General features: G+C 51.0%; 1 protein-coding gene and 1 pseudogene across 1 annotated transcript; one reads left to right on the forward strand and one right to left on the reverse strand.

Moving 5' to 3' along the window:
* Positions 1-4,525: 4,525 nt before the first annotated feature.
* Positions 4,526-7,767, reverse strand: LOC115322472. Its single transcript, XM_040212382.3, has 3 exons — positions 7,763-7,767; positions 6,776-7,418; positions 4,526-4,702 (listed from the first exon to the last, which is right to left on the reverse strand). The coding sequence occupies exons 1-3, from the start codon at positions 7,765-7,767 to the stop codon at positions 4,526-4,528; spliced, it is 825 nt and encodes a 274-aa protein (XP_040068316.3).
* A 1,342-nt stretch (positions 7,768-9,109) lies between these two features.
* Positions 9,110-10,307, forward strand: LOC115322624 (annotated as a pseudogene).
* Positions 10,308-21,864: the final 11,557 nt, after the last annotated feature.

Here is a 21,864-nt window from a genome sequence, read left to right on the forward strand (position 1 = left end):
CCCTGTATAAGTATAACTAGGTCATGTGATTTTACGCCAACATTTAAATCACAGGTGCGCGCGAGATGTACATGTAGAACGGTAAAAATTTCAGAAACAAACAAAAAAGACGACACTTTTTGTTTCGTTTTTTTATTAATTCGCAGCAATCTGTAGGGCTTACTCTTTTATCTTATGGGTGGTATGTTAGTTGCAAGAAAAAAGTCTCAAAGTTCTATATAAAGCGAGCAAGTTATCCTGCCAATTGCGGTCGTATCTTAGTCTTTTCTGCTTTTTAGGACCCTAGACTAGCACAAAACACTTATTTTGGCCCGACGAACTGTGCTACCTGGGTATTTATATATAATATGAATATTGGAGTTCATAAATATAATAAAGTGTTCATAAAATGCTAATATTAAACAGCCTCTAAATAATATTTCGGTACGGGTGGAGTAAAGACAGATGCAGTAACGGCCAGTTGAATAATATTATTTCAAGTCGCGCCACCCGGCCCCGTCTCAAGCTTACATTAGGGTAGTGCGCATCAAGTTCGGTGTCAATGTCGTTTGCCTCGTCACAGTGTGAAAAATAATTTCACTTTCTCATTTTTCAGTATTGACCCTTTTAACGATAAAGAAAAAAATCATCACCACGGCCTTTTATTTAGTTGAGTTTGTAAGGAAGTGATAATATTTCCATACTCGTAGCAGCCATCGGTGTCACTGCAGTTGTAAGTCAATTTCTATTGATTATGTAAAGTAAAGAATATAGTTCAGGAATGCACGTGGTCCAAATTATTTTCTTGAGAAAACGTGTTTATGTGACACCCTACATTTGTTAGGTTTTAGGATATCGACGCTGATTTACCTTAGATTATGACTCCCTACACATGTTTCCCCCGACGAGACTATGGGTTGTCGGAATGGTTCGACTATATTTTGTTTTACAGCCACCTCGGTGGCTTTTAACTGGCAGTGATATTAAAACAAATGACAACACATTAAAGTGTCTCAATGGCTCTGAACCAACGCGCTGGCATATAAATTCCTAATTCGGGTGTTTGAATACCGGCTGGGGTGCCAGCCAATCTGACGGGCATCATAAGATCTCCAATTGACCTATTGCCAAATACACCGATCTCACCAGCCAATTTGACTACGCCGCCGCTGCCGGAATGGATTGAGGGAACTTCAGTCTTTTTGCAGGCAGAGTGGCCAGGCGAGGGACAGTCTCTCCAACAATTCTTCGCGCGCGGGCCGGGGCGCTTGGGGGATTTTTAAAAAGGTCTATTGACCAACCAGCGGAGCAAAAGGCCCCTGACTTCCATCTGCAAATGCCTTGTTTGAGGACTATCTAGGAAGTAATTTTTCAGCCTGAAAAATTTTTTGCGGACTACTGAAGAAAAACGTATTTTTTGAGCCGAAATTGACCTCTGTCAGCTAGAGTCTGGCGTCAATGAAGGCAACGTGTGCGTTATTTTGTTTACATGCCACTACTAGAAGCTCGTTACATGGCACGTAAACAGCATCTCGGTAAGGATCATGGCCCGGGCCCGGGGGAAGCACGAGCCACGATGCCCCCCCCCCCCCCCCCCCCCCCCCCCTCAAAGTCTACGCCTATGAGCTCAGACATGGCCAAGGGACAGGCTATAGGGAGAAGGGAGCGGTGGTAAAGTGGGACCGTTGCCGGGAGCTTCTTGAAGTGGAAGACGGTCAAGACGCCGAGATGAGCATACGCAAGGCACTCCGAGAAGGCAAGACGAGATATTGGTAAAGACCGATTCCCCCACCCCTGACAATCACGTACTCAATCTCTGGGCTAGCCGGCTACAAGCGCTCCAGAGATACGGTAAAAAGAAAACACTACGGAACAAAATCAAGCTAAACCATGCGACGCTTGGAAAGGCATGGCGAACTTACCGGGGCCTCAACGGAAGGAAGCGCAGGACGAGAAATGCGGCACGGAACCTCGCCCTTAAGCTAAACATAAGCGAGGAGGAGTTAGCAATCAAGGCCGGTGAACTTTTTTCCCCGAGGACGGAGCACCGACGACCCCCGGAGCAACAGCCGAGGACTTGGCCATGCCACTAAAAGTTGGGATGGAAAATCGGGGGGGGGGGGGGGGGGGGGGGGGGGGGGCTAAGCTCGCTTTCGGCGGGAATCTCTCCGATGCCACGTCACGAGGGAGGGGAGCTTCTTTTGACTCCGCCCCGGCGAGTTTCCCAGTCCCCCCTCTTACATTTCCGACCTCCCCGGCGGCGGCGAGTTCCCCAGCGTAGCTCCGATTTTTCCCTACGCTCCGCAGTGAAGGTTTTTTATTTAATCTAAGGGGGCCATGAAACGAATTTTGGGTTGGGATGAATGATTTTAAATTGGGACTTTACTAATCGCATATCGTTTAGTTGGCCAAAAGAAAGAGGCTAGAAAGTCAAAAGCCAGCTTTTCGGTACGAACTTTTGAAAATATAGCGGACTATTTTGTACCTTCTTGCCTTCGAAAGGTGTCCGCCTTTTCACTATGTACATCCGCTGTTCCAAAAGCGCGTCACCGGCGCCAAACTGACGTCAGCAGAGCCCAGCTCACGCATTGGACACGAGAACTGCGTCACTCGGACGTATGTGCTCGTCAACAATCAATCCGTCGACGAATATTTGGATTTGCGTTTGTGGCCAATGAGTGCCCTGACGGAACTTATTGTCACTGGGGAATGACAAGTACTATGGTGTGCATAAAAAGCACGGTGGAACCTAGGGGTCATCGCACCGGTGCCGAAGGAATGTCACGACGACGTAATTTCACAATTCGCATTTGAGTTGAGGATTAAAGCTAAGGAGGAAGAAGTAGGAAAATCGTTTCATGACCCCTTTAAATCGGGGGATCGGTGGCCGGCTGGGCTAGCGCACACCAGCTCGGAGCACGTCTAGCGAAAGGTCCGTTGCAGAACCCAGGATGCTGGGTTCAATCCACACCCCTGCCCGTTTCGATGTTAATGAGCATCGCACCGGCGTGCAGTCGTGTAACACTACTGCGGGATGGACGTTAAAGACCCCAGGCTAGCGGTTGTACGGCACTGCATGGCTAAATTTCTCATCTACAGCTGGGAGAATCTCCCCCGTTAAGGCAGACCAAGTTTTAGGCAGTATCAACATACATACAGCCCAATTTTTTTTTTATTTAAATCGTAAATGTCAAATAAGAATAGGTAACAGCAGGGATGCTAATTATACAAACATTGCTTGGATGTGGGCTAGTTGACTAGACATTGTGATGGTTTGCTGGCGCCACGTAGATGCAAGAAAAACGCTCTTGATAAATATATAAACTAAAGCAGAGTATAGACGAAAAACAACATACAGGAATGGCGCAGACTAACAACTGTATAATTTCTTTCTCATCTTTCTCCCCCCACACCGCCACACAGCCACAATATATATATATATATTTTTTTTTTTGTTTTTCAGAATAGGGTGCACGTGGAGCGAAAGCTCGCGCTGCAGAACCCAGGATCGTGGATTCACCCCCACCCCTGCCCTTTTCGATGTTGATGAGCATCGAACCGGCATGCGGTCGTGTATCACTACTACGTGGTGCACGTTAAAGACCCTAGGCTAGCAGTCATACTGCACTGGCTAAATTGCTTATCTACAGTAGGTGACAATGTTCTGGCATGTTCTCCTGCTGTATAAACAACTAACGGCCAATTTGTTTGTCAAAATACGGTGTGGAAGAAGAAAGATGAGAAAGAAATTACACAGTTGTTAGTCTGCGCCATTCATGTATATTGCTTTTCTTGTATCATCTGTTTTAGTTTGAATTTTATCAAGTGCGTTTATCTTGCATATACGCAGCACAGCAACCCATCAAAATAATTGTAAAAGCCTGCAGGTAATGGTAAATTGCGTTCCTGGTTGCAGATTGCCGTAAAAACACATTTGTTTCTAGGATTCACTTTGTAGAATTTGGATGTAGGATTCACGACGGGGGCGACGGTTCATTCACGGCTCCATCGCCTCAAGCCCCGTTCGCCACGCAGTTCATCGCACAGCCACCTTACCACGTCTTTCGAGAGGCGATAGTGTTGTTGAAAATGATTGTAGTCCATGTCCAACACATTGGCGTGGTTTAAATACTTATGCCGACGGCAAAACACGAACGAAAACGCTGCCATTTTGGACGCTTCTCCCTGATCTCGCGCCCAACTCGCCCAAACTCGCCTAGGTCGGAGCCGGCAAGCTTTTCCCATCCGTGGCGGCTTCTGCCACGTCACAATGACGTCACCGCATCTCGCCGCGAGTTCCGAATATGCAACTCTCCGACTGCCTCAAACCCTCCGTTTAACGTCACGATCTAGGGAGTGTCGGCGCGTGTCGTCATGCACGGCGCCGACCAATCGCGGCGGTCGGCGAGTTTGGCGGAGAACTCGCCTCGATCTCGCCGCGCCGAGCTTAGCCCCCTGCAGCTTGGCATGGGAGAACTCATAGACGCGCTCTTCACAACAAAGACCAACAGCGCCCCCGGCCCGGACAGGGTCACTTATCAAGCACTCAGAAATCTTCCGGAAGAAGCCAAGAAAAGACTCCTGGACAAATACAATTAGTCAATTGGTCAACGCGGAGCAAATACTCCTTGCCTCGCAGCTGAAACCAGTCCAGCCCAACCTTTTGCCATGGCAGAGATGGCGTCACCGTTGGCATGAGAGGCTCGGCGTTTTGTTGACGTAGCTTCGTGCATACAACACAGTTATTGACAACCCTTCTCAGCTCGGACGACAGGCTTGGCCACCAGACAGCTTCTTTCGCGCGCTGCCTGCACCGTCCGATTCCCTGGTGTCCCTCGTGCAGTAGTTTCAGCATCTCCTTCCTTAGGGAGTCAGGAATAAGGTTGCGGGTTTCATAGAGCAGAAAGCCTTCGCAGTGGGACAGGCTTCCTCTGTACTGCCAAAAGGGCGACACGTCGAGAGGAAGTCTTGACTTTGATGGCCATCCGTTCATACAGTACTCCCGAAGCATCTGGCAAACTTTGTCTTTCTCCCAGGCTTCTTTGACTGGATGCAGAGAGCTGCTTCGGAGTCCCATCACTGCTCCAACAGTGAATGACTGAACCTCAGCGCAGGTCAGTGTCTCCGCTGGCTCTTCCTCACCCACCGGAGCCCTTGATAGAGTATCAGCCGTGGCGATGCTCTTGCCAGGAACATACTGCATTCTGTAGCTGAACCGCATCAGACGCATGCGGAAGCACTGGGTGCGAGGAGGGAGCACATCCAGTGCCGACTTTCCCAAGAGCGTCAGCAAAGGTTGATGCTCGGTCTGGAATGTTGTCGTTAGGCCCCGGAAAAAGTCTTGAAACCGCTCTGTTCCCCAGGTCAAAGCCAATGCTTCTTTTTCCACCTGAGCGTATCGGGTTTCAGTCGGGGTAAGGGACATGATGCGAAGGCCACAGCTCTTACCCTCCCATCCGGCTGGACCTGAAGCAAGACTGCTCCTAATCCGTGTGAAGACGCATCCGCCGAGAGTATTGTGGGATGCGACGGATTGTAGTGAGCCATGCGACAATCTGAACACAGGAGATCCTTGACGCCTTGCAGAGCAGCCAGCGGCTGCTTGTGGGGGACCCCAGGTCCACTCCGACGTTTTTCGAAGCAGGTCTCTGAGCGGCGCCGTAATTTGTGCCAAGTTCGGAAGAAACCTTGCCAGATGGTTCGCCATTCCAAGGATCCGACGGACGCCGGCAGGATCCTCTGGAGCCGGAAGATCTCTGATTGCCTTGACCTTTGCTGGGTCCGGTCGAACACCATGGCGGGATATATGATACATCCAAGGAAGGTAACTTCCCTTTTCTGAAGACACACTTGGCTTTGTTGAGGGTGACTCCAGCTTCATCTAGGCGCTTGAGAGTCTTGTGCACATTCGCATCATGCTCAGCTTGGTCCTTGCCGAAAACAAGTATATACCATCCATGAGGTTGAGAGCTCCGGGCAGTCCGCTCAAGATCTCAGACATGCGTTTTTGGAAATATTCCGGAGCTGATGTTATCCCAAAAGGTAGTCGCGTGAAGCAAAAACGGCCAATTGGGGTGATGAATGTGGTCAGCCCTTGGCACGAGGGAGAGAGACGGATCTGATGGAACCCGGAATTAGCATCCAACTTCGAAAACACTGCCGCCGCCCCCAGCTGGCCAAGCGTTTCCTCCACAGTTGGAAGTACATAGCGCTCTCGTCGGAGGGAGGTGTTGAGGTGAGTGAAGTCAATGCATATCCTTACTTCTCCGGAAGGCTTCAGAATTGGAACAATCCCAGCACACCAGTCGGTTGGACCTTCACCTGGGCGAATGACGCCCAGATCCACCATCTTTCTGAGTTCTTGAACGACAGCATCTCTCAGAGGGATGGGCACGCGACGTGCGACGCTCAGCGAGTAAGGCACCGCCGCCGGGTCTAGTCGGATGGTGTACTCTTCTGGAAGTGTCCCAAGGCCGCTGAAGAGTCGAGCAAAGCGCTTCTCGAAGCGTTCGGTGCTGCAGAGAAACTTGACGAGTCCTAACTTCTGTATGGCAGGCAATCCAAGAAGGGCAGTGCGAAGTTGTTATACGACGTAAACCTTTTGCCTTGTGAGCTTGTCCTTCCATCTCATGACAACGTCAAACTTCCCCAACCCCTTCAGGGCATGTCCACTGGGCTCCGAAAGGAGCTCTTCTGCTGAGCGTAGGCCAGAAGACGGTATTCCCGAAAATGTATCAGGGACCGCTGAGACCTCTGCACCGGTGTAGATCTTTGCGGTCAGCGAAACGTTGTTCACGGTTATCGTCGTGAACTTGGCGTCTGGACGTTTACCGAACTCCCCGACGGCGCCCAGAAAAACCGTCGGTGTTGAATTCTGTTCCACTGAGGAAATGCCTTTGGTTCCTCCAGGCATCTTTTTGCAGACACGTGCGTAATGACCCTTGGTCTTGCATCGTGCGCACTTTTCGGCTCGCGCAGGGCACTCAGAACGAGCGTGACGCAATCCTCCGCAATAACCGCACGTGGAGCTTGGTTGTTTTGCTTTTGAGGTTCGCTTCGCATTCGAAGAAGATAGCGCGCTGCGAGGCTTAGACAACGAGCCTTTCGCCACTGCGTCGAAGTCGGCGTCTTCAGTCTTGACAGGCGGTTGCACTTCAGTCTCTCTCAACAACTGCTGCTGCTTGTGAACAGACTCTTTCTGTCGAGCCTTGAAAAGCGCGGAAGTCAGAGTGAGCGCAGCGTCTAACTGAAGAGTTTCCGAGAGTGACTTGTCTCGCAGCACAAGAACGAAGCGGTCACGAATCAGGCGGTCACGGAGGCTTCCGTAGTCGCATCGGTCCGCCATGTTGTAGAGCACGGTTATGTATTGGTCCACTGTTTCAGTGGGCCCCTGCTCCCGTCTGTTAAAACATGCAGACTCGTATACTACGTTCCTGACTTGAATGAAGTGACCGTCGAATCTCGCTTTCACGGTGTCGTACTTCTTGGCGTCAGCGTCAGATAGCCTGAAGGTGTTGAAAATTTGCCTAGCCTGGCGACCCATGACGTAGAGAAGCGTTCGTACCTGGGTTTCTTCGTTCTGTGCGACCAGTCCGGTTGCGTGACGGAAATCGTCGAACTCGGCGATCCACGCCGGCCACTCCGAAGCGTTCCCAAAGTGGAAGGGTTCAGGCGGCCTGAGGGCGAGGCCGGTGGCGACGCTTGCCCGATCCATGACTCGGTGTGGTCCGCAACCGCAAGGCGACGCCCGAAGCTTCAGAGGCGACGGGATCCCACTTCTGACACCATGTATCGGTGCTCGGTGGCACCCGAAAGAAATGCGACTGACTCCGTGTCACGGCAAACCAAAAATAATGTTTATTCCCTCGTGCTCCTGCACAAGTCACGGGCACCAAGGCACGCGCGTCCGTGCCTCGCTTATAAAAAGCGGGAAGTTCAAAAGAAGCTCACGCCACAAAGTGCGTTTTCCTTGCATCTACGCGGTGCAGCAAACCATCAGAATAATGGTAAAAGCCTGTAGGTAATGATAAATTGCGCTCCTGGTTGCAGATTGCCGTAAAACACGTTTGTTTCCAGGATTCACCACCCCTCGTAAAGTATTTGGATGCACTTTGTAGAATTTGTTTGTAGGATTCACGACGGGGACGACGGTCCATTCATGGCTCCATCGCCTCAAGCCCGGATCGCCACGGAGTTCATCGCACAGCCACCTTACCACGTCTTTCGAGAGGTGATAGTGTTGTTGAAAATCAACGTCGTTCATGTCAAACACATTGGCGTAGCTTAAATACCTACGCCGATGGCGAAACACGAACCAAAAAGCTGCCATTTTGGACGCTACTCGCTCATCTAGCGCCAAACTCGCCCAAACTCGCCTTGGTCGGAGCCGGCAAGCTTTTCCTATCCGCGGCGGCGCACGTCACAAGGACGTTACAGCATCTCGCCGGGAGTTTCGCATATGCCACTCTCCGACTGCCTCAAACCCTCCGCTGTTACGTCACAATCTAAGGAGTGACGGCGCATGTCGTCATGCACGGCGCCGACCAATCGCGGAGGGCGGCGAGTTCGACGGAGAACTCGCCTTGATCTCTCCGTCCCGAGCTTAGCTTCCCAGGTCTGGGATTCGGGGAGGCTGCCGGAGGATTGGAAGCTGTCCTGGGTGACTTCGATACCCAAGCCCGGCAAGCCACTCGATCGAACTGAAAATCTGCGGCCGTTTTCCCTGACATCTAACGTCGGAAAGACGGTGGAGAAGGTTGTACACAGGAGGATTCAGTGGTACTTGGAGAAGCACGAGTGCCTAGATCCCAGACAGACGGGCTTCTGGGAGGCAATGGGTACCTATGACAGCCTCAAACTTTTCTACGAAGAAGTTATGGCAGACAAGAATAAGCAAGATCCGTGACTTGTCGTTGCTTTCCACATCCGAAAGGCTTTTGACGCTGTCCCTCATTGGGCTGTCGCTAGAGGAGCCAAGGCATGCGGCATTTGAGGCAGGGCACTGAATTTCATGGGGGACTTCCTACGCAATAGAAACTTCCAGGTGAAAATAGGAGAAACCAAAGGTCCTCATGAGCCGAACTGCAGAGGAGTACCGCAGGGGGCGATGATATCGCCGGTCGTCTTCAACATGGTGATAACAGCTCTGCCGATCCGACTTCGTACGATTGAAGGACTAGGTTTAACCGTCTACGCTGATGACGTGACACTCAGGACCCGCGGCGGATCCTTAGGCGAGCAGGGATGGGCGGTGCAACGCGGCATAGAACAAGTCCTGGAGTATTTCAAGTCCGGGACGGAAGCGTCCCCTGAGAAGACGCAATACATGGCAGTAGCCAGGGCCCGAGACCATCGGGAAGGAATCGCCAACTCGATAGTACTCGAGATAAACGGGCAAGAGATTGGCAGGAAGCCACAGATCAAAATCCTCGCAGTCACCTTCGTGGAAACGGCGAGAAGTACGAAATGGCTCCCAGAGATAGAGAAAAACTGGGTTCAGGGCTTGAAGCTCATTAGAAAAACAACCAACAAGTCATGGGGCGCCAACGAGAAGGCTCTTCGCATCCTGGCGGAAGCCCTGCTCACGTCAAGAGCTCTATATAGCTGGAACTTGCTAAATCTCATCCGCGGGCAGTGGAAGAAGCTAGAAAAATTGAATCACCGATCCATGAGGGTGATCACAGGCCTTCCCAACTTCACGCCACTCGAAGAGCCGAGGCAAGCTCAGATGAGCCGTATTGAGGACAGAGACGACGCAGAGAACATCGCACAATTTCAACGACTGGAGCGGACCAGGCAAGGTCGTCGACTTCTAGAGGACTTGGGGTACGACATAGGGAACAAGCCCACACTTGAAGAGCCCCTTCCACCGTGGTAAGATGAGGCAGTCACAGACCATTGGCGACTCCCTAAAGCCCTAAACGAAGGGAAGAGGGCAAGGGCTGCTATAGGCTACATGCAGCTTGGTGCGAGGAACATAGAAGGGGCGACAAAACACGCTATACCGGCGCAGCAAGAACCGAGGGAGCCTCAGCAGCAGCACGGCACGACCCAAGAGGGAACAAGGGGTGGGCCGAAGCGCTACCGGAGGGCAAATCCGTCAAAGAAGCCGAGCTCAGGGCGATTCTTGCGGCGAACGAAGACATCCTGAGCATGCCAGTAACGGCAAGCAAAGCCAGAATTTTTACGAATTTTTAGGAGGCAATCATCGCGACCAGATGCAGCAGGGCCAAAGGCTGCACGACTAAAAAGATAAAAAGGATGGCGACAGAGCTTCGAGTAAGGGGCACCGCGAGTTGTACATTACGTGGCTTCCTGGACACAGTTGAATACCCGTTACCGAGAGTGCACACAGGGCCGCAGTGGAGGCAGCAAATTATAGCTCCACGCTTGGCCCGCCACAAGACGACGAGATACCAGCAGGCTACAGCCGATTGGCTGCCGTCCAGGCCCGTCGTATCACGACCAAGACGGCGTGCACTCGAGCGAAACTGGCGAGCTTTGGCTTGCTGGAAGCAGAAGAAGCAAAGTGCAAGACCTGCACGGGGAACAACATGGCGACAATCCAACACCTTCATTGGAAGTGCAAAGGTTTAGATAGACACAGACAAGAAGCCCTCGAACTCCTCCATGAGGAAGACCGACCGAGGACGATAGACGAATGGGCCCGACCCAGAGGCTTGTCACAACACCGCAAAGCGCTCCACGACCTCCTGATGGATCACACCAGAAAATCGGGGACACATAAGCTCATATTGCCGAGCGCGCAGCTGGCCAAGGAGGAAGCGCGCGTGTGGCCTAACGGTTATGTATGTATGTATGTATGCATCTTTTATTTCAGACACAAAAAAAGGGTCTGGGGTGCTGGCCCGTACGAAAATGTCAGATTCAAGCCGGAATGAAAAATGCCGGTTCCGCCTAGACCCAAAATTGGGGCACCAGTTTGTATCCAGCCTGGAAACGCGCACGTCGAATGTGCTCGCACACATGGGGACGGAGTCGGGGCGCCATGCTTACAATAGACCCTTCTCGAAATTCGGTCTGGCCACTTTGATAACGATCATACGTGTCTTACTAATGGTACAGCGAACTAGACTATGGGAGTTGTGAAAAAGGGCTTTGGGGGGGGGGGGGGGGGGGTGGCTCCGCATTTGCCGTGTTACGGTGGCTATACATTTGTTTCACCTGAAGATAGACTGGAAAGGATGGTGAATCACCGGGGTCAATTCAAAGCTCGGAGGGCGTCACGTCCTCCTCCGGTTCGGCTGAGCGACGCGGGGAGCCTGAAGTTACGTGGCAAGCTACGAACAATGGATTGGCTCGTGTAGCTCGTAGCATCCATCGCGGTACATCGTAATGTGAAATGCAGTATAGAAGGGGAGGTGTCGGAATCGGCACGAGAGAGAAGGAGTAGCCGGTCAGTATGCAGCGTCGGCGCTGCTGTCGACACTTAGGCGGGTTTCACATGCAGCGATTTTGGCCCTGGAGCGGCGCGATTACTGCCGTCGCGGCGCTCTGGCCAGCCGGAGCGACTGAGCAGCACGGTTCCACCAGGTTGGAAATTTTTCGCCGCGGCAGAGCCGCAGCTTCCGCGCTGGCCACTCACAGCGCGGCGGGAAATCACGTGACAGGAGGAGAAATATTGCAGGAAAGTTGGCGCATAGGACCGCGGCGATTTTACGTTCTTGAAGCAGACGACAAGCAGAGAAATTACGCAAGCGACTGGTTTGCCGTTTCTTCTTTCCGAGGGGTCGAGCTTCTTTGCTTCAGCAGTCGCTTTAGAACTGTTCAGGAGATTATGGAGGAGAGGGATTGCTGTCCCCTTTCTCGGAATTCGTTTTCTCAATAAAATACAAGTTTTTTTTTTTTTTTTATTTTCCTCGCCTTAGTACCAACTCAGTGTAGCGAGCGGAAAAGACGCTAGTCGGAAGCGGCTTGTGCGAGCGCTAGGGAGAAAAAGAAGAAGAACTGAGCGACATTGACGTGTGTTTTCCAACACAGATGTAGAGGACGACGACGACGAGACTGGTCAGAGGCCTGATTTCTCGCCTATGCAAGGTTTCAGCCCAGAATCGTGAAAAGAACGGTTTCTTCGAAGAAAGGAGACTACGATCTGAGAGACAACGTCACCGCTACCACGGGGACACGAACATCCCAACTGTAAGTCGACTTTTCACAATTATATAACCGTTTGAACTCCTGAAGCGGCGGCCGCCACGCTAAGCCTAGCGCCAAGCTTGGCGCGGCTTCGAGATGCCACTACCAGATACGAACTCGCGCGGTTCGCCTGATGAAAGATCCACGTCGCCGAGCCGGAACAATAACATGGATTTCCAAGATTTGGAGCACGAAGACTCAGACGGGGTGGACACCCAAGGGGACTGGATTGATGTCGTCAGTAAACACTCAAAGAAGAACAAGAGGATGTACGAGGGCAATGACAAAGTCAAGCCTACCCCCCTCTCTGTCGATACGAAAACCACGGCCGTCAAGCCAGTGTCACTTCCAAGACCGCCAGCACTTCCGATGGACGACTATAAGATGGTTATCCGGCCCAAGGACGGTCTAGACTTGAAAAAGTACCACGTATCAACTCTTTCGGACAGCATTCTCGCTGCAGCAAAACTGATGTGGAAACAAGCTGAACTACGAATCCGAGTCGACGAAGAACAAAACATCATCACCATTAGCACATCACGTGGGGAAGCTGCAAGAGCACTTTCCACGGTCACCCAAATTGACATCCAAGGAAAAAAGTATGGAATTAACCTTTACGGGCTCTCGCCACACGACTCCTGTAAAGGCGTCATTCATGAAATTCCAGCTCACCACACCTCAAAGGACATCCTCGAAAGCCTTTGGCTGCCAGGATACGAATTCATCGCATGTAGGAGACTCGGAAAGACTAACTCTGTAGCAATCACGGTACTCGGAACGAAGGTACCGTTTTACATATATTACAGGGGAGCCGAAATTCGCTGCTAGATTTACAAAAAAAACGGTTCCATACTGCCACACGTGCCACAAGCTAGGACATCGCGCGGACGTGTGTCCCACCCCAACCGTGGTGACTTGTGACAAGTGCGGAACACACAATCCCCAACAAGAACACTCATGCAATCCTGCATGTGCTTTGTGTCAAGGCAGCCGCCTGACTGCTTCTAAGGACTGCAAGCAACGGTACAAAGAGCCCTACATTCTCAGAAAAAAGAAATGGGAGAAAGAGAACAATCAACAACAGTACGAAGATACCACCCGAAGACCTAGGAGCAGAGGGAGACACGACGACGACCACTATAGGCCCCGTTCCAGATCCCAATCTTTCCCGCGCCTCCGCGGCGGCACTAGCCGGAGCCACTCGAGGCCCAGGGCGTCTGTGGATCGGAGGGACTGCGACTCGGGCCGGGCTCGCTCGGGACCCAGTGCATCTGCGGACCGGGACGTCAGAGCAGAAAACTACGCAGAATGCACTGTCAACCAGGTGAACTGGGCTAAAGTTCTTTCCTCCAGTGCTCCACTCCCCAACGCACCTTGTAGGGAATGTCAGGCACTGCAACAGGAAATTAAGACATTACGAAGCGAACTACAAGCCATAAAGACTTTACTGACACAGCACCAAACTCCAAGCCCAGAAAGACCGGAAACACCAGCCAATGAGAAAAAGCGGAAACTACAGTCAATTTCCACAGAGGATATACCCTCTCCAAGCCCAAACGCACAAGGCAGGTCTCAATACGTAACCAAAGTCGAGCTCCAACAAACTCTAAGTCTCTTTGCTAGCCAAATGAGCGAGCAATTCGCCAGCCTAACTGCACAACTCACACAAATTTCCACGCAGCAACAACAGACTTTCACAATATTACAGGTCCGAATGGACAAAATTGAAACTAGCCAACAGACAACAATCCCCGGTCGCCTAAGCAGGAATGAGAAACCTTACCAGCGCCCTGAACTAGTTCCAGTAATTCAAGGCATAGAACATGCAGCTAGCAATGACTAAACCAACTCAGCAATGCTTAGATACGCTCCGCATCTGGCAATGGAATTGCAGAGGATACAAACATAAACAAGGAACCTTACAACAATACATCACCTCAATCGACCAACCGCCAGATATTATCACCCTCCAAGAAACTAACGCCTTAGCTAGATTGCCCGGCTATACTACACATACAACACACGAAGGACGCGACGTCTGCACCTTAATCAGGAAAGACATCGTTGCAATTCAACATACTCTCCCAGCATCCGAGCACGACCACATCTTTACAGAGTTGATTCCCCCCAAAACCTCTAAAGGCCACAACTGTTTTATACTCAATATCTACTGCCGCCCGAAAAACCGACACAGTGAACTGGCCACACTGCTCCACCAGGCCACAAAAAAGTGGGGGCCAGTTGCCTCCTCATTGCAGGCGACTTTAATGCAGCACACCCTGCCTGGGGATACCCCTACTATAACAAACGGGGCAAAGAACTAATGGAATGCATCGACAACGAAACGCTCACGCTCCTCATCGACCCGGCCAAACCAACCAGAGTAGGAAACAGCGTTTCGCGAGACACCTGCCCCGACCTCACTCTTGCCAAGAATGCCCCCCACACTTCATGGATGAACTTGGAAGAAAACTTTTCGAGCGACCACATGCTCGTCCAGACCGAAATACAAGGAACCACCTATCGAAGGCAACTTGGCGAAGCCCGAATCACAGATTGGCAAACTCTAAGGAAAAACCGGGAAACCGCTCCAGATGATCCCATCATGAATATAGAGCTCTTGGTAAAAGAACTGAGCCGTGATGTCCAACGCCACACTAGAACTCTTCAAACCACAACGCAAATCCCGGCCATAGACAATTATCTTCTACATTTGTGGGAAGCTTGGCGCAGCCTCACGAAGAGGTGGAGAAAACAAAAGCTCAACCGTAAACTGAAACTCAGAATAACCAAATTAGCTGCAGAGGCAGATGTGTATGCAGCGGTACTCTGCCGACAAAACTGGCTTGGCCAATGCGATGACCTCAGAGGCACTCTGAGCCTTACAAAAACCTGGAACCTGCTCAGGTACCTAATAGACCCGATGCAAAGCAGAGGAGAAACCAACAAAACCCTCGAAAGGATACTACACCAATATCCAGGCACTACAGAAGATCTCTTCAAAGTCCTTCAAGCCAAATACATAGCCAGCACACAACCCCTCCAGCCAACACCCTACACCGGCCCACATAACTCACCGCTGGACCAGCCTTTCATTGAGGCAGAGTTCAGAGCAGCGTTAACAAAAATTAGGAAAAACACTTCCCCGGGCATGGATCAAATCACCAACAGCGCCCTTGCGAACCTTGACGACAAATCAGTCACTTTGCTCACGGCATACATGAATCAATGCCGGGAAAGGGGCAGCATACCTCCAGCGTGGAAAGCAGCAGAGATCAGACTGATCCCCAAGCCTGGCAAGGAGCCAAGCATAGAGAACCTCAGACCGATCTCTCTTACCTCTTGCGTCGGCAAACTGATGGAACATATGGTCCTAAACAGACTCCAAAATTACTTAGAGGATTCCCAACTCATGCCGCACACAATGTTTGGATTCCGTCCTCACCTCTCAACACAAGACATACTACTTCAGCTGAGAGAGGACATCCTTAGCCAAGCCAGCAAGCACACACCGAAGGCCATCCTTGCCCTCGACCTCAAGGGTGCTTTCGACAACGTTAACCACGAAACAATCCTCCAGAATCTTAATAACCTTGGATGTGGAGAACGGATGTATTCATATATCCGTGACTTCCTCACAGATCGAACAGCGGTCATCAAGATTGAAGATAAAAAATCACAGCCCATCAACATTGGAAGCAAAGGAACGGCACAGGGAGCAGTACTCTCTCCGCTTCTCGTTAACATAGCCCTTATCAACCTCCCAAAAGAGCTGAATCAAATACCGGGACTGCACCATGGACTCTACGCGGATGAAATTACAATTTGGATAAGAGAGGGATCTGAGGGAGAGATGCAAGACAAACTACAACAGGCCACCGACATCGTCCGAACATACGCCGAGAGCTGCGGACTGAAGTGCGCACCACAGAAGTCGGAACTTCTTGTGCGGAAAAGGTCCCACCTTAAAAACACCGCTGCATTCATCGAGATAGAACTGGACGGGGTCTGCATCAGGCCCTCCCCCTCCATCAAAGTTCTAGGCATGACCTTACAGGAAGACTGCTGCAACAACCAAATGGTACGAAAACTAGATACCACAGTGGGTCAGATCACTCACATGATAAGGCGCATCACCAACAAGAAGCACGGAATGAAAAAACAAGATATTTTACGCCTCGTGCAAGCCTTTGTCATTTCCAGGATAACTTATGCCACACCGTACGCGACACTCAAGTCATGCGAACACAAGAAATTAGACGTGCTAATCAGGAAATCATACAAACAAGCATTAGGCCTACCGCCCAACACATCCAACGAGAAGCTGCTAGCCCTGGGACTACACAACACCTTGGACGAACTCATAGAAGCCCATCTCACGTCCCAACAACAAAGGCTTGCAATCACCCAAACCGGTCGCAAACTCCTACATGACCTTGGGTACCCGCCCCGGCAACCCGAAACCTCCACAGAAGATATCCCCAAGGAAATTAGAAGTAACATGGAAGTAGCCCCAATCCCCCGCAACATGCACCTAGAACATCATGAGGGACGGAGAACAGCCAGAGTTCGATGGCTGGAGAAAATATACGGCCAAAATGACGAAATAGTCTACACTGACGCGGCCGACTATGCTCAGGGACCCGCTATGACAGCGGTGGTCACTAACTCCTCGAAGATCCTCACAAGCCTCACACTTAGACAGGCTACTACGCTACATGCGGAAGAGGTGGCTATCGCTCTCGCTATCGCCCAAACCCCAGCCACAACAATTATCACAGATTATCAATCTGCCTGCAGAACCTACGCGAACGGAAGAATCTTTAAAACCGCCTTGAAAATTCTACCTCAAGCACCCCCCACAAGAACCGTGACTATCGTTTGGACACCTGCGCACTCGACCCTCCGTGGAAACCTCGCTGCTCATGCGAGCGCCCGAGAACTAGCCGGCCGGGCTCCACAAGAGGACCAGAAGTGGGTCAGCCAACCACTGGTAACATTCAAAGACATCACACAACACTATAAACTTTCTCGGCTTACCTACCCGCCGAGTCACAAATCAACTACGAAAGAACAAGAAACAATGCTCAGGCAATTACAGACTAACACCTTTCCCCACCTATACAAGACTCCACGCCATTTTCCCAAACTTACACAAACCAAACTGTCCCCATTGTAACGAACCATCCACACTCTACCACATGATCTGAACCTGTCAACGCAATAAGGATATCACAGCAATACCCCATCCAACCATCGAGCAGTGGGAAGAAGAGCTGTGCAGCTCTGACCCGGACCGACAGCTACGGCTGATCGAGAGGGCTAGGACGGCAGCGAGGTCCATTGGAGTCCTGGACTGAAGATTCCACTCACGGCGCTCAATTTGTTTTCCTTATTGAATAAAGTTTTTTCTCCTCCTCCTCCTCCAACACAGATCGTCACACCAAGTAAAACAAAATGTATCGCGCCCAGTGCAATGAACGACTTATCAGTGAAGTGTCGAAGCGTCGGGTTCTTTGGGACGCGCAGATCAAAGAATTTAGGAATAACATGGGACCAAAGAGAAACTCTAGGAAGAGGTGACTGAGGCCGTGAAAGTGATCTACGACACTGGTATGAAACCACTGCACTACTACAGGAGGTTCGGGTCCAGGTCGGCCATATCAGTTGGAGTCTTGACCACGACCAACTCTATACTTACGACCACTCCATCTGGAAACACTCCAGCACGCACCTCCCGGAGGGCCGAGTTTCAGCGGCGCATCGTGGCGGGGCCTGGAACTCTGCATGTTTGTTTGTCTTTTCCTCGCTGCACCAGGTTGTTTTGCCCTCTATAGACCGTTTTATCGTGGGTAGCGCCATTTTGAGAGCGAGAGAGAAAAGGGGAAAGGGCTACCGGTGCTTTCCCCCTTTCTGGTTGTGTAGAAAGAGTGAAAGTCCCGGATGGGAGGCTTGGCCGGTGTTGCGTGTCTGCTGTGCCCCAACTTCGTTCGCGCTTTCTTTTTTGTTTTGAACTCGCAAACTTATACTCGTTTTCACCTTAAGAACCGAAGTAAAACAAGTCCGGATGGTGGCGGAGTGTTCTGGGTTTCCACCAATGAAATGCCGCGATATGGCGTAGACTTCACCACTCTCCGTCGGGAGGTGATGGGATCTACAATTAGAGACCGAAACCAAAACGAATTTAGCACTGCAGCATCCTCTAGTGGCAAAAAGCTAGAACATACTTCGTTAAATAGCGTTTGTTTCAGATAAACATGCTTATGCTCTGCACAATTTTGCATCGCTTCTTTAAACTGTCTTCAATAAACATATCTTTGTATATCTAACATTGTTTATACCGTCGGCTTACTAAAAACACCATGAGAAAAAAAAATCAATGTGTGCCAGTTTTAGCGTATTTACAGTGTTTAACAGCAACCATGGAGCGCTAAAGCAAAAAGATCAGCTGAAATCATCGACATCGCCGCAAACTTGATGAACTGGGATTGATCAGATCTGCTGGGAGAGGAAAAAGAAGCCCGACTGAGACGCCCTGGGGTGCTATGTTGCGCTTTTTGCACTCCCAGGAGACTTGGAAGAGGGAAGTGACGTCAACGACACAGCAAATGCAGATTGGATGTTGACAGAAGAAAACGAAATCAACACCCAATCTGCGTTTGCTGCGTTGTTGACGTCACTTCCCTCTTCCTAGTCTCCTGGGAGTGCAAAAAGCGCAACATAGCCCCCCTGCTCTTTCGACCGCTCTGGAAATTTTCGAATTTCTTGACTCCGTTTTAAGACAGAAGTATACCGACCATTGCTTCGAAGTGTAGATTTTGGCAGGTATGTGACCAGGGTATATCATATACCGGGGGCCAACATGCCGAATTTCAGCATCCAAAGAGCCAGCACTAAAGCGATCTGAGCCGGTGCATTGCTAGGCCTAACCGCTGTGATGGAGACGATGGACACCGCAGCTGTGACCGCCAACCCCAATGCGGTGTTCCGATTTACGACGCCAACTCTGAATCCTCCGAAACCGGAATCAACGATCAACTGGCCCGCCCTGCCGGCCATCAACTCGGAACCACCGCCGAGACAACCACATCCAGCTCCGGTAACTCAAAGTACCGCGAACGAAATCAAATCGCTCCTAGTCGCTCTGCTAGGGAAGGCCTCAAAAGAGGAAATCACGGAAATGTTCCTACAAGCTCTAGACGATCTTTCTCGGCCAGAAGCGTCAGGAAACAAGCAGACTACCATAGAGCCACGGTTCAAGAATACACCGATTTCTAAATCTAATGAAAAAGAGTCGGCCACCTCGTCGGCAACTACACCGGAGAAAAATGGCCGACAAGACGACAGCGAGAGCCGCAAGCGGCATGCGGCCATGGCGCCTGGGACGTCACTCTCAACACAGGCGGCGACAGCGGACACTCTCGTCAGCACGGCCGCAACGAAAAGCTCAATCACAGAAGAGGACGACGGCCCAGCATGGTCTTTGGTCCAAACCAAAAAGACCATCAAGCGGGCACGATACACTCGCAAGAAGACCACTGAAAGCGAAGGCAAGGCACAGGCCCCACGCCAGCTCTTCACTGTCATACTTCGGCCACGAACGAAGACAGACCTTACCACCATACCGAGAAGAACCCTGGAGGAAGCCTTCACGAAAACGCTGGGCACACAATCACAGGAGATATCAGTAAAGCTACAGAAGGAGAGCAATACTATCTCCGCACAAACTTCCTCTGAGCCTACCGCCAAGGCGTTACTGGAGATCACTGGAATTCCAGTTGCTAACGAAGAAGAGATTCCCGTACAAGCTTACAAAACACTGCAGGATAACCAAACTCGAGGGGTCATATATGAAGTAGACGAGGGTGAGGACAACACCTCTCTCCGGGACAGGCTCCGATGTGACACCCACGACATCGTCACGGCCCGACTTCTGGGAAGGAAAGGACGCACTGCGATGATAACGTTCGAGGGTAATCGATTGCCAAGGTTCGTTAGATACGCGCTTTGCATCACCCCAGTGTACCCATATAGAGCCAAGGCGGTGACATGCACAAACTGCCACGGCGCGGGTCACAAGCAAGACATCTGCCACAAAGAGACGGTCTGCTCATTGTGCGGCAAACACCACGAGGAAACGCAAGATGACCAAAGTAACACCAACCCGTGCCCAAATCCGACCCCGTACTGCCAGATCTGCAAAAAAAATGGACACTTGGCGACAAGCAATGTCGGCCCGAAGAAGACAGAGATCGGGAAGCTACTGAGGGAAAGGGCAAGGAAGCACGCGAAACCCAATCAAGAGTCCAGGAGGAAGAAGGGGGCACCACCATTACCGCCGCCGCCGCCACCTCCATTTAATCCGATCCAACACCCACGGATGCACGAAAGGACTTACGCTGATTTAGTCCGGGGTACCCCCACTTTTGAGAGAGACAGCTACGAAGTCCGGTTTACAAGGCTGGAAAAACAACTCTCAGCGCTGAGCCAACAGCTTACTGTTATCGCTTTCAAACTTGGTCGATAAAAATAGGGATTAGCATTGTTCAATGGAACTGCAGAGGACTGGGGCTACGGGCCGCAAAACTCAACGCAAGACACTTGAACAGACCATCAAAACGTCCAGATGCAATTCTATGACAAGAAGTAAAGACAACCTCCATCAACCTAACAAGTTACACTTCATACTCCAGCCCGTCGATCCCATCAGGCCGCAAGCCCAACCAAGACGTGCCCAAGGGGCAAGCCATGGTGTATTTGCGATCGGACTGGCCACAACATCAAATTGACTTGATGCGATGGTGCACAGACAGACAAGAAGTCGTCGCAGTCCGTGCAACGCATCAAGGAACACCCGTAATCATCGCATCTGTATACTACAGGCCAGGGGCTAGCAGCAAATCACCAAGAGACAACGGGTGGATAGAACAACTACACATCCTTTACCCAAAAGAACGAGAGAGTATAGGAGGAGACTTCAACCTGCCACATACCAGCTGGGGCTACAAAGTAGACACCATAAACGGCCAGAAACTCCTGGAGGACATGACACGGTTCAAGTACACATTACTAAACACGCCGGGCTCAACGACGAGACTCGGCTTGACAAGCAGACAACAGCATACCAGTCCAGATCTTACATGGATATACGGAGAGACTGAAAACCTCTCCTGGAATGTAAACATCGACACGTGAGGGAGTGACCACCTCCCAATAAAGATCGAGGTGAACTCCAAGAAGTCCGAAAAGAACCGGCGTTTTGCTCATACAGTCGATTGGGACCTTTATAGAAGACACCTGGAAAACAACCAAGAGGAATCCTTTGCGACAGCAATGCTCGATGCATTGAAAGCGGCTACAACCAGATCCAACATACCTGCCGATGCACCTACCCCGGATATTCACCTCTTGAATCTCTGGGCTAGGAGACTCCGAGCGCTGCAGCGATATAGGAGGGGCCCAAAGACACCAGCGGCACTCAGAAAGGTCACCAGACACACCATCGCGGCACGCAAACACGCGATATATTTGGACAGGAAACGATGGCTGGATTACAGTGCGTCCTTGTCGGAGAAAACTTCAGTAAAGAAACTGTGGGCAACCAGCAGATCCATGCTGGGACAAAAGAGGGAACAGAAGGCCCCTCTAACCCTGGCGCTAAAAACTGACACTTCGGTAGAAGACCTCGCAGATGCGGCCGGAGACCAATTCTTCCCGCAGCCCATTGCT

This window comes from Ixodes scapularis, unplaced genomic scaffold (assembly GCF_016920785.2).
Source record: "Ixodes scapularis isolate PalLabHiFi unplaced genomic scaffold, ASM1692078v2 PGA_scaffold8__174_contigs__length_109621045, whole genome shotgun sequence".
NCBI lineage: Eukaryota > Metazoa > Arthropoda > Arachnida > Ixodida > Ixodidae > Ixodes > Ixodes scapularis.

Excerpts from the sequence above, each read along its gene's own strand:
- LOC115322472 (XM_040212382.3), bottom strand. Across the intron at positions 4,703-6,775 it reads CCAAGTTCACGACGATAACC|CTACGTCAACAAAACGCCGA; the intron begins GTGAACAACGTT and ends GTATGCACGAAG.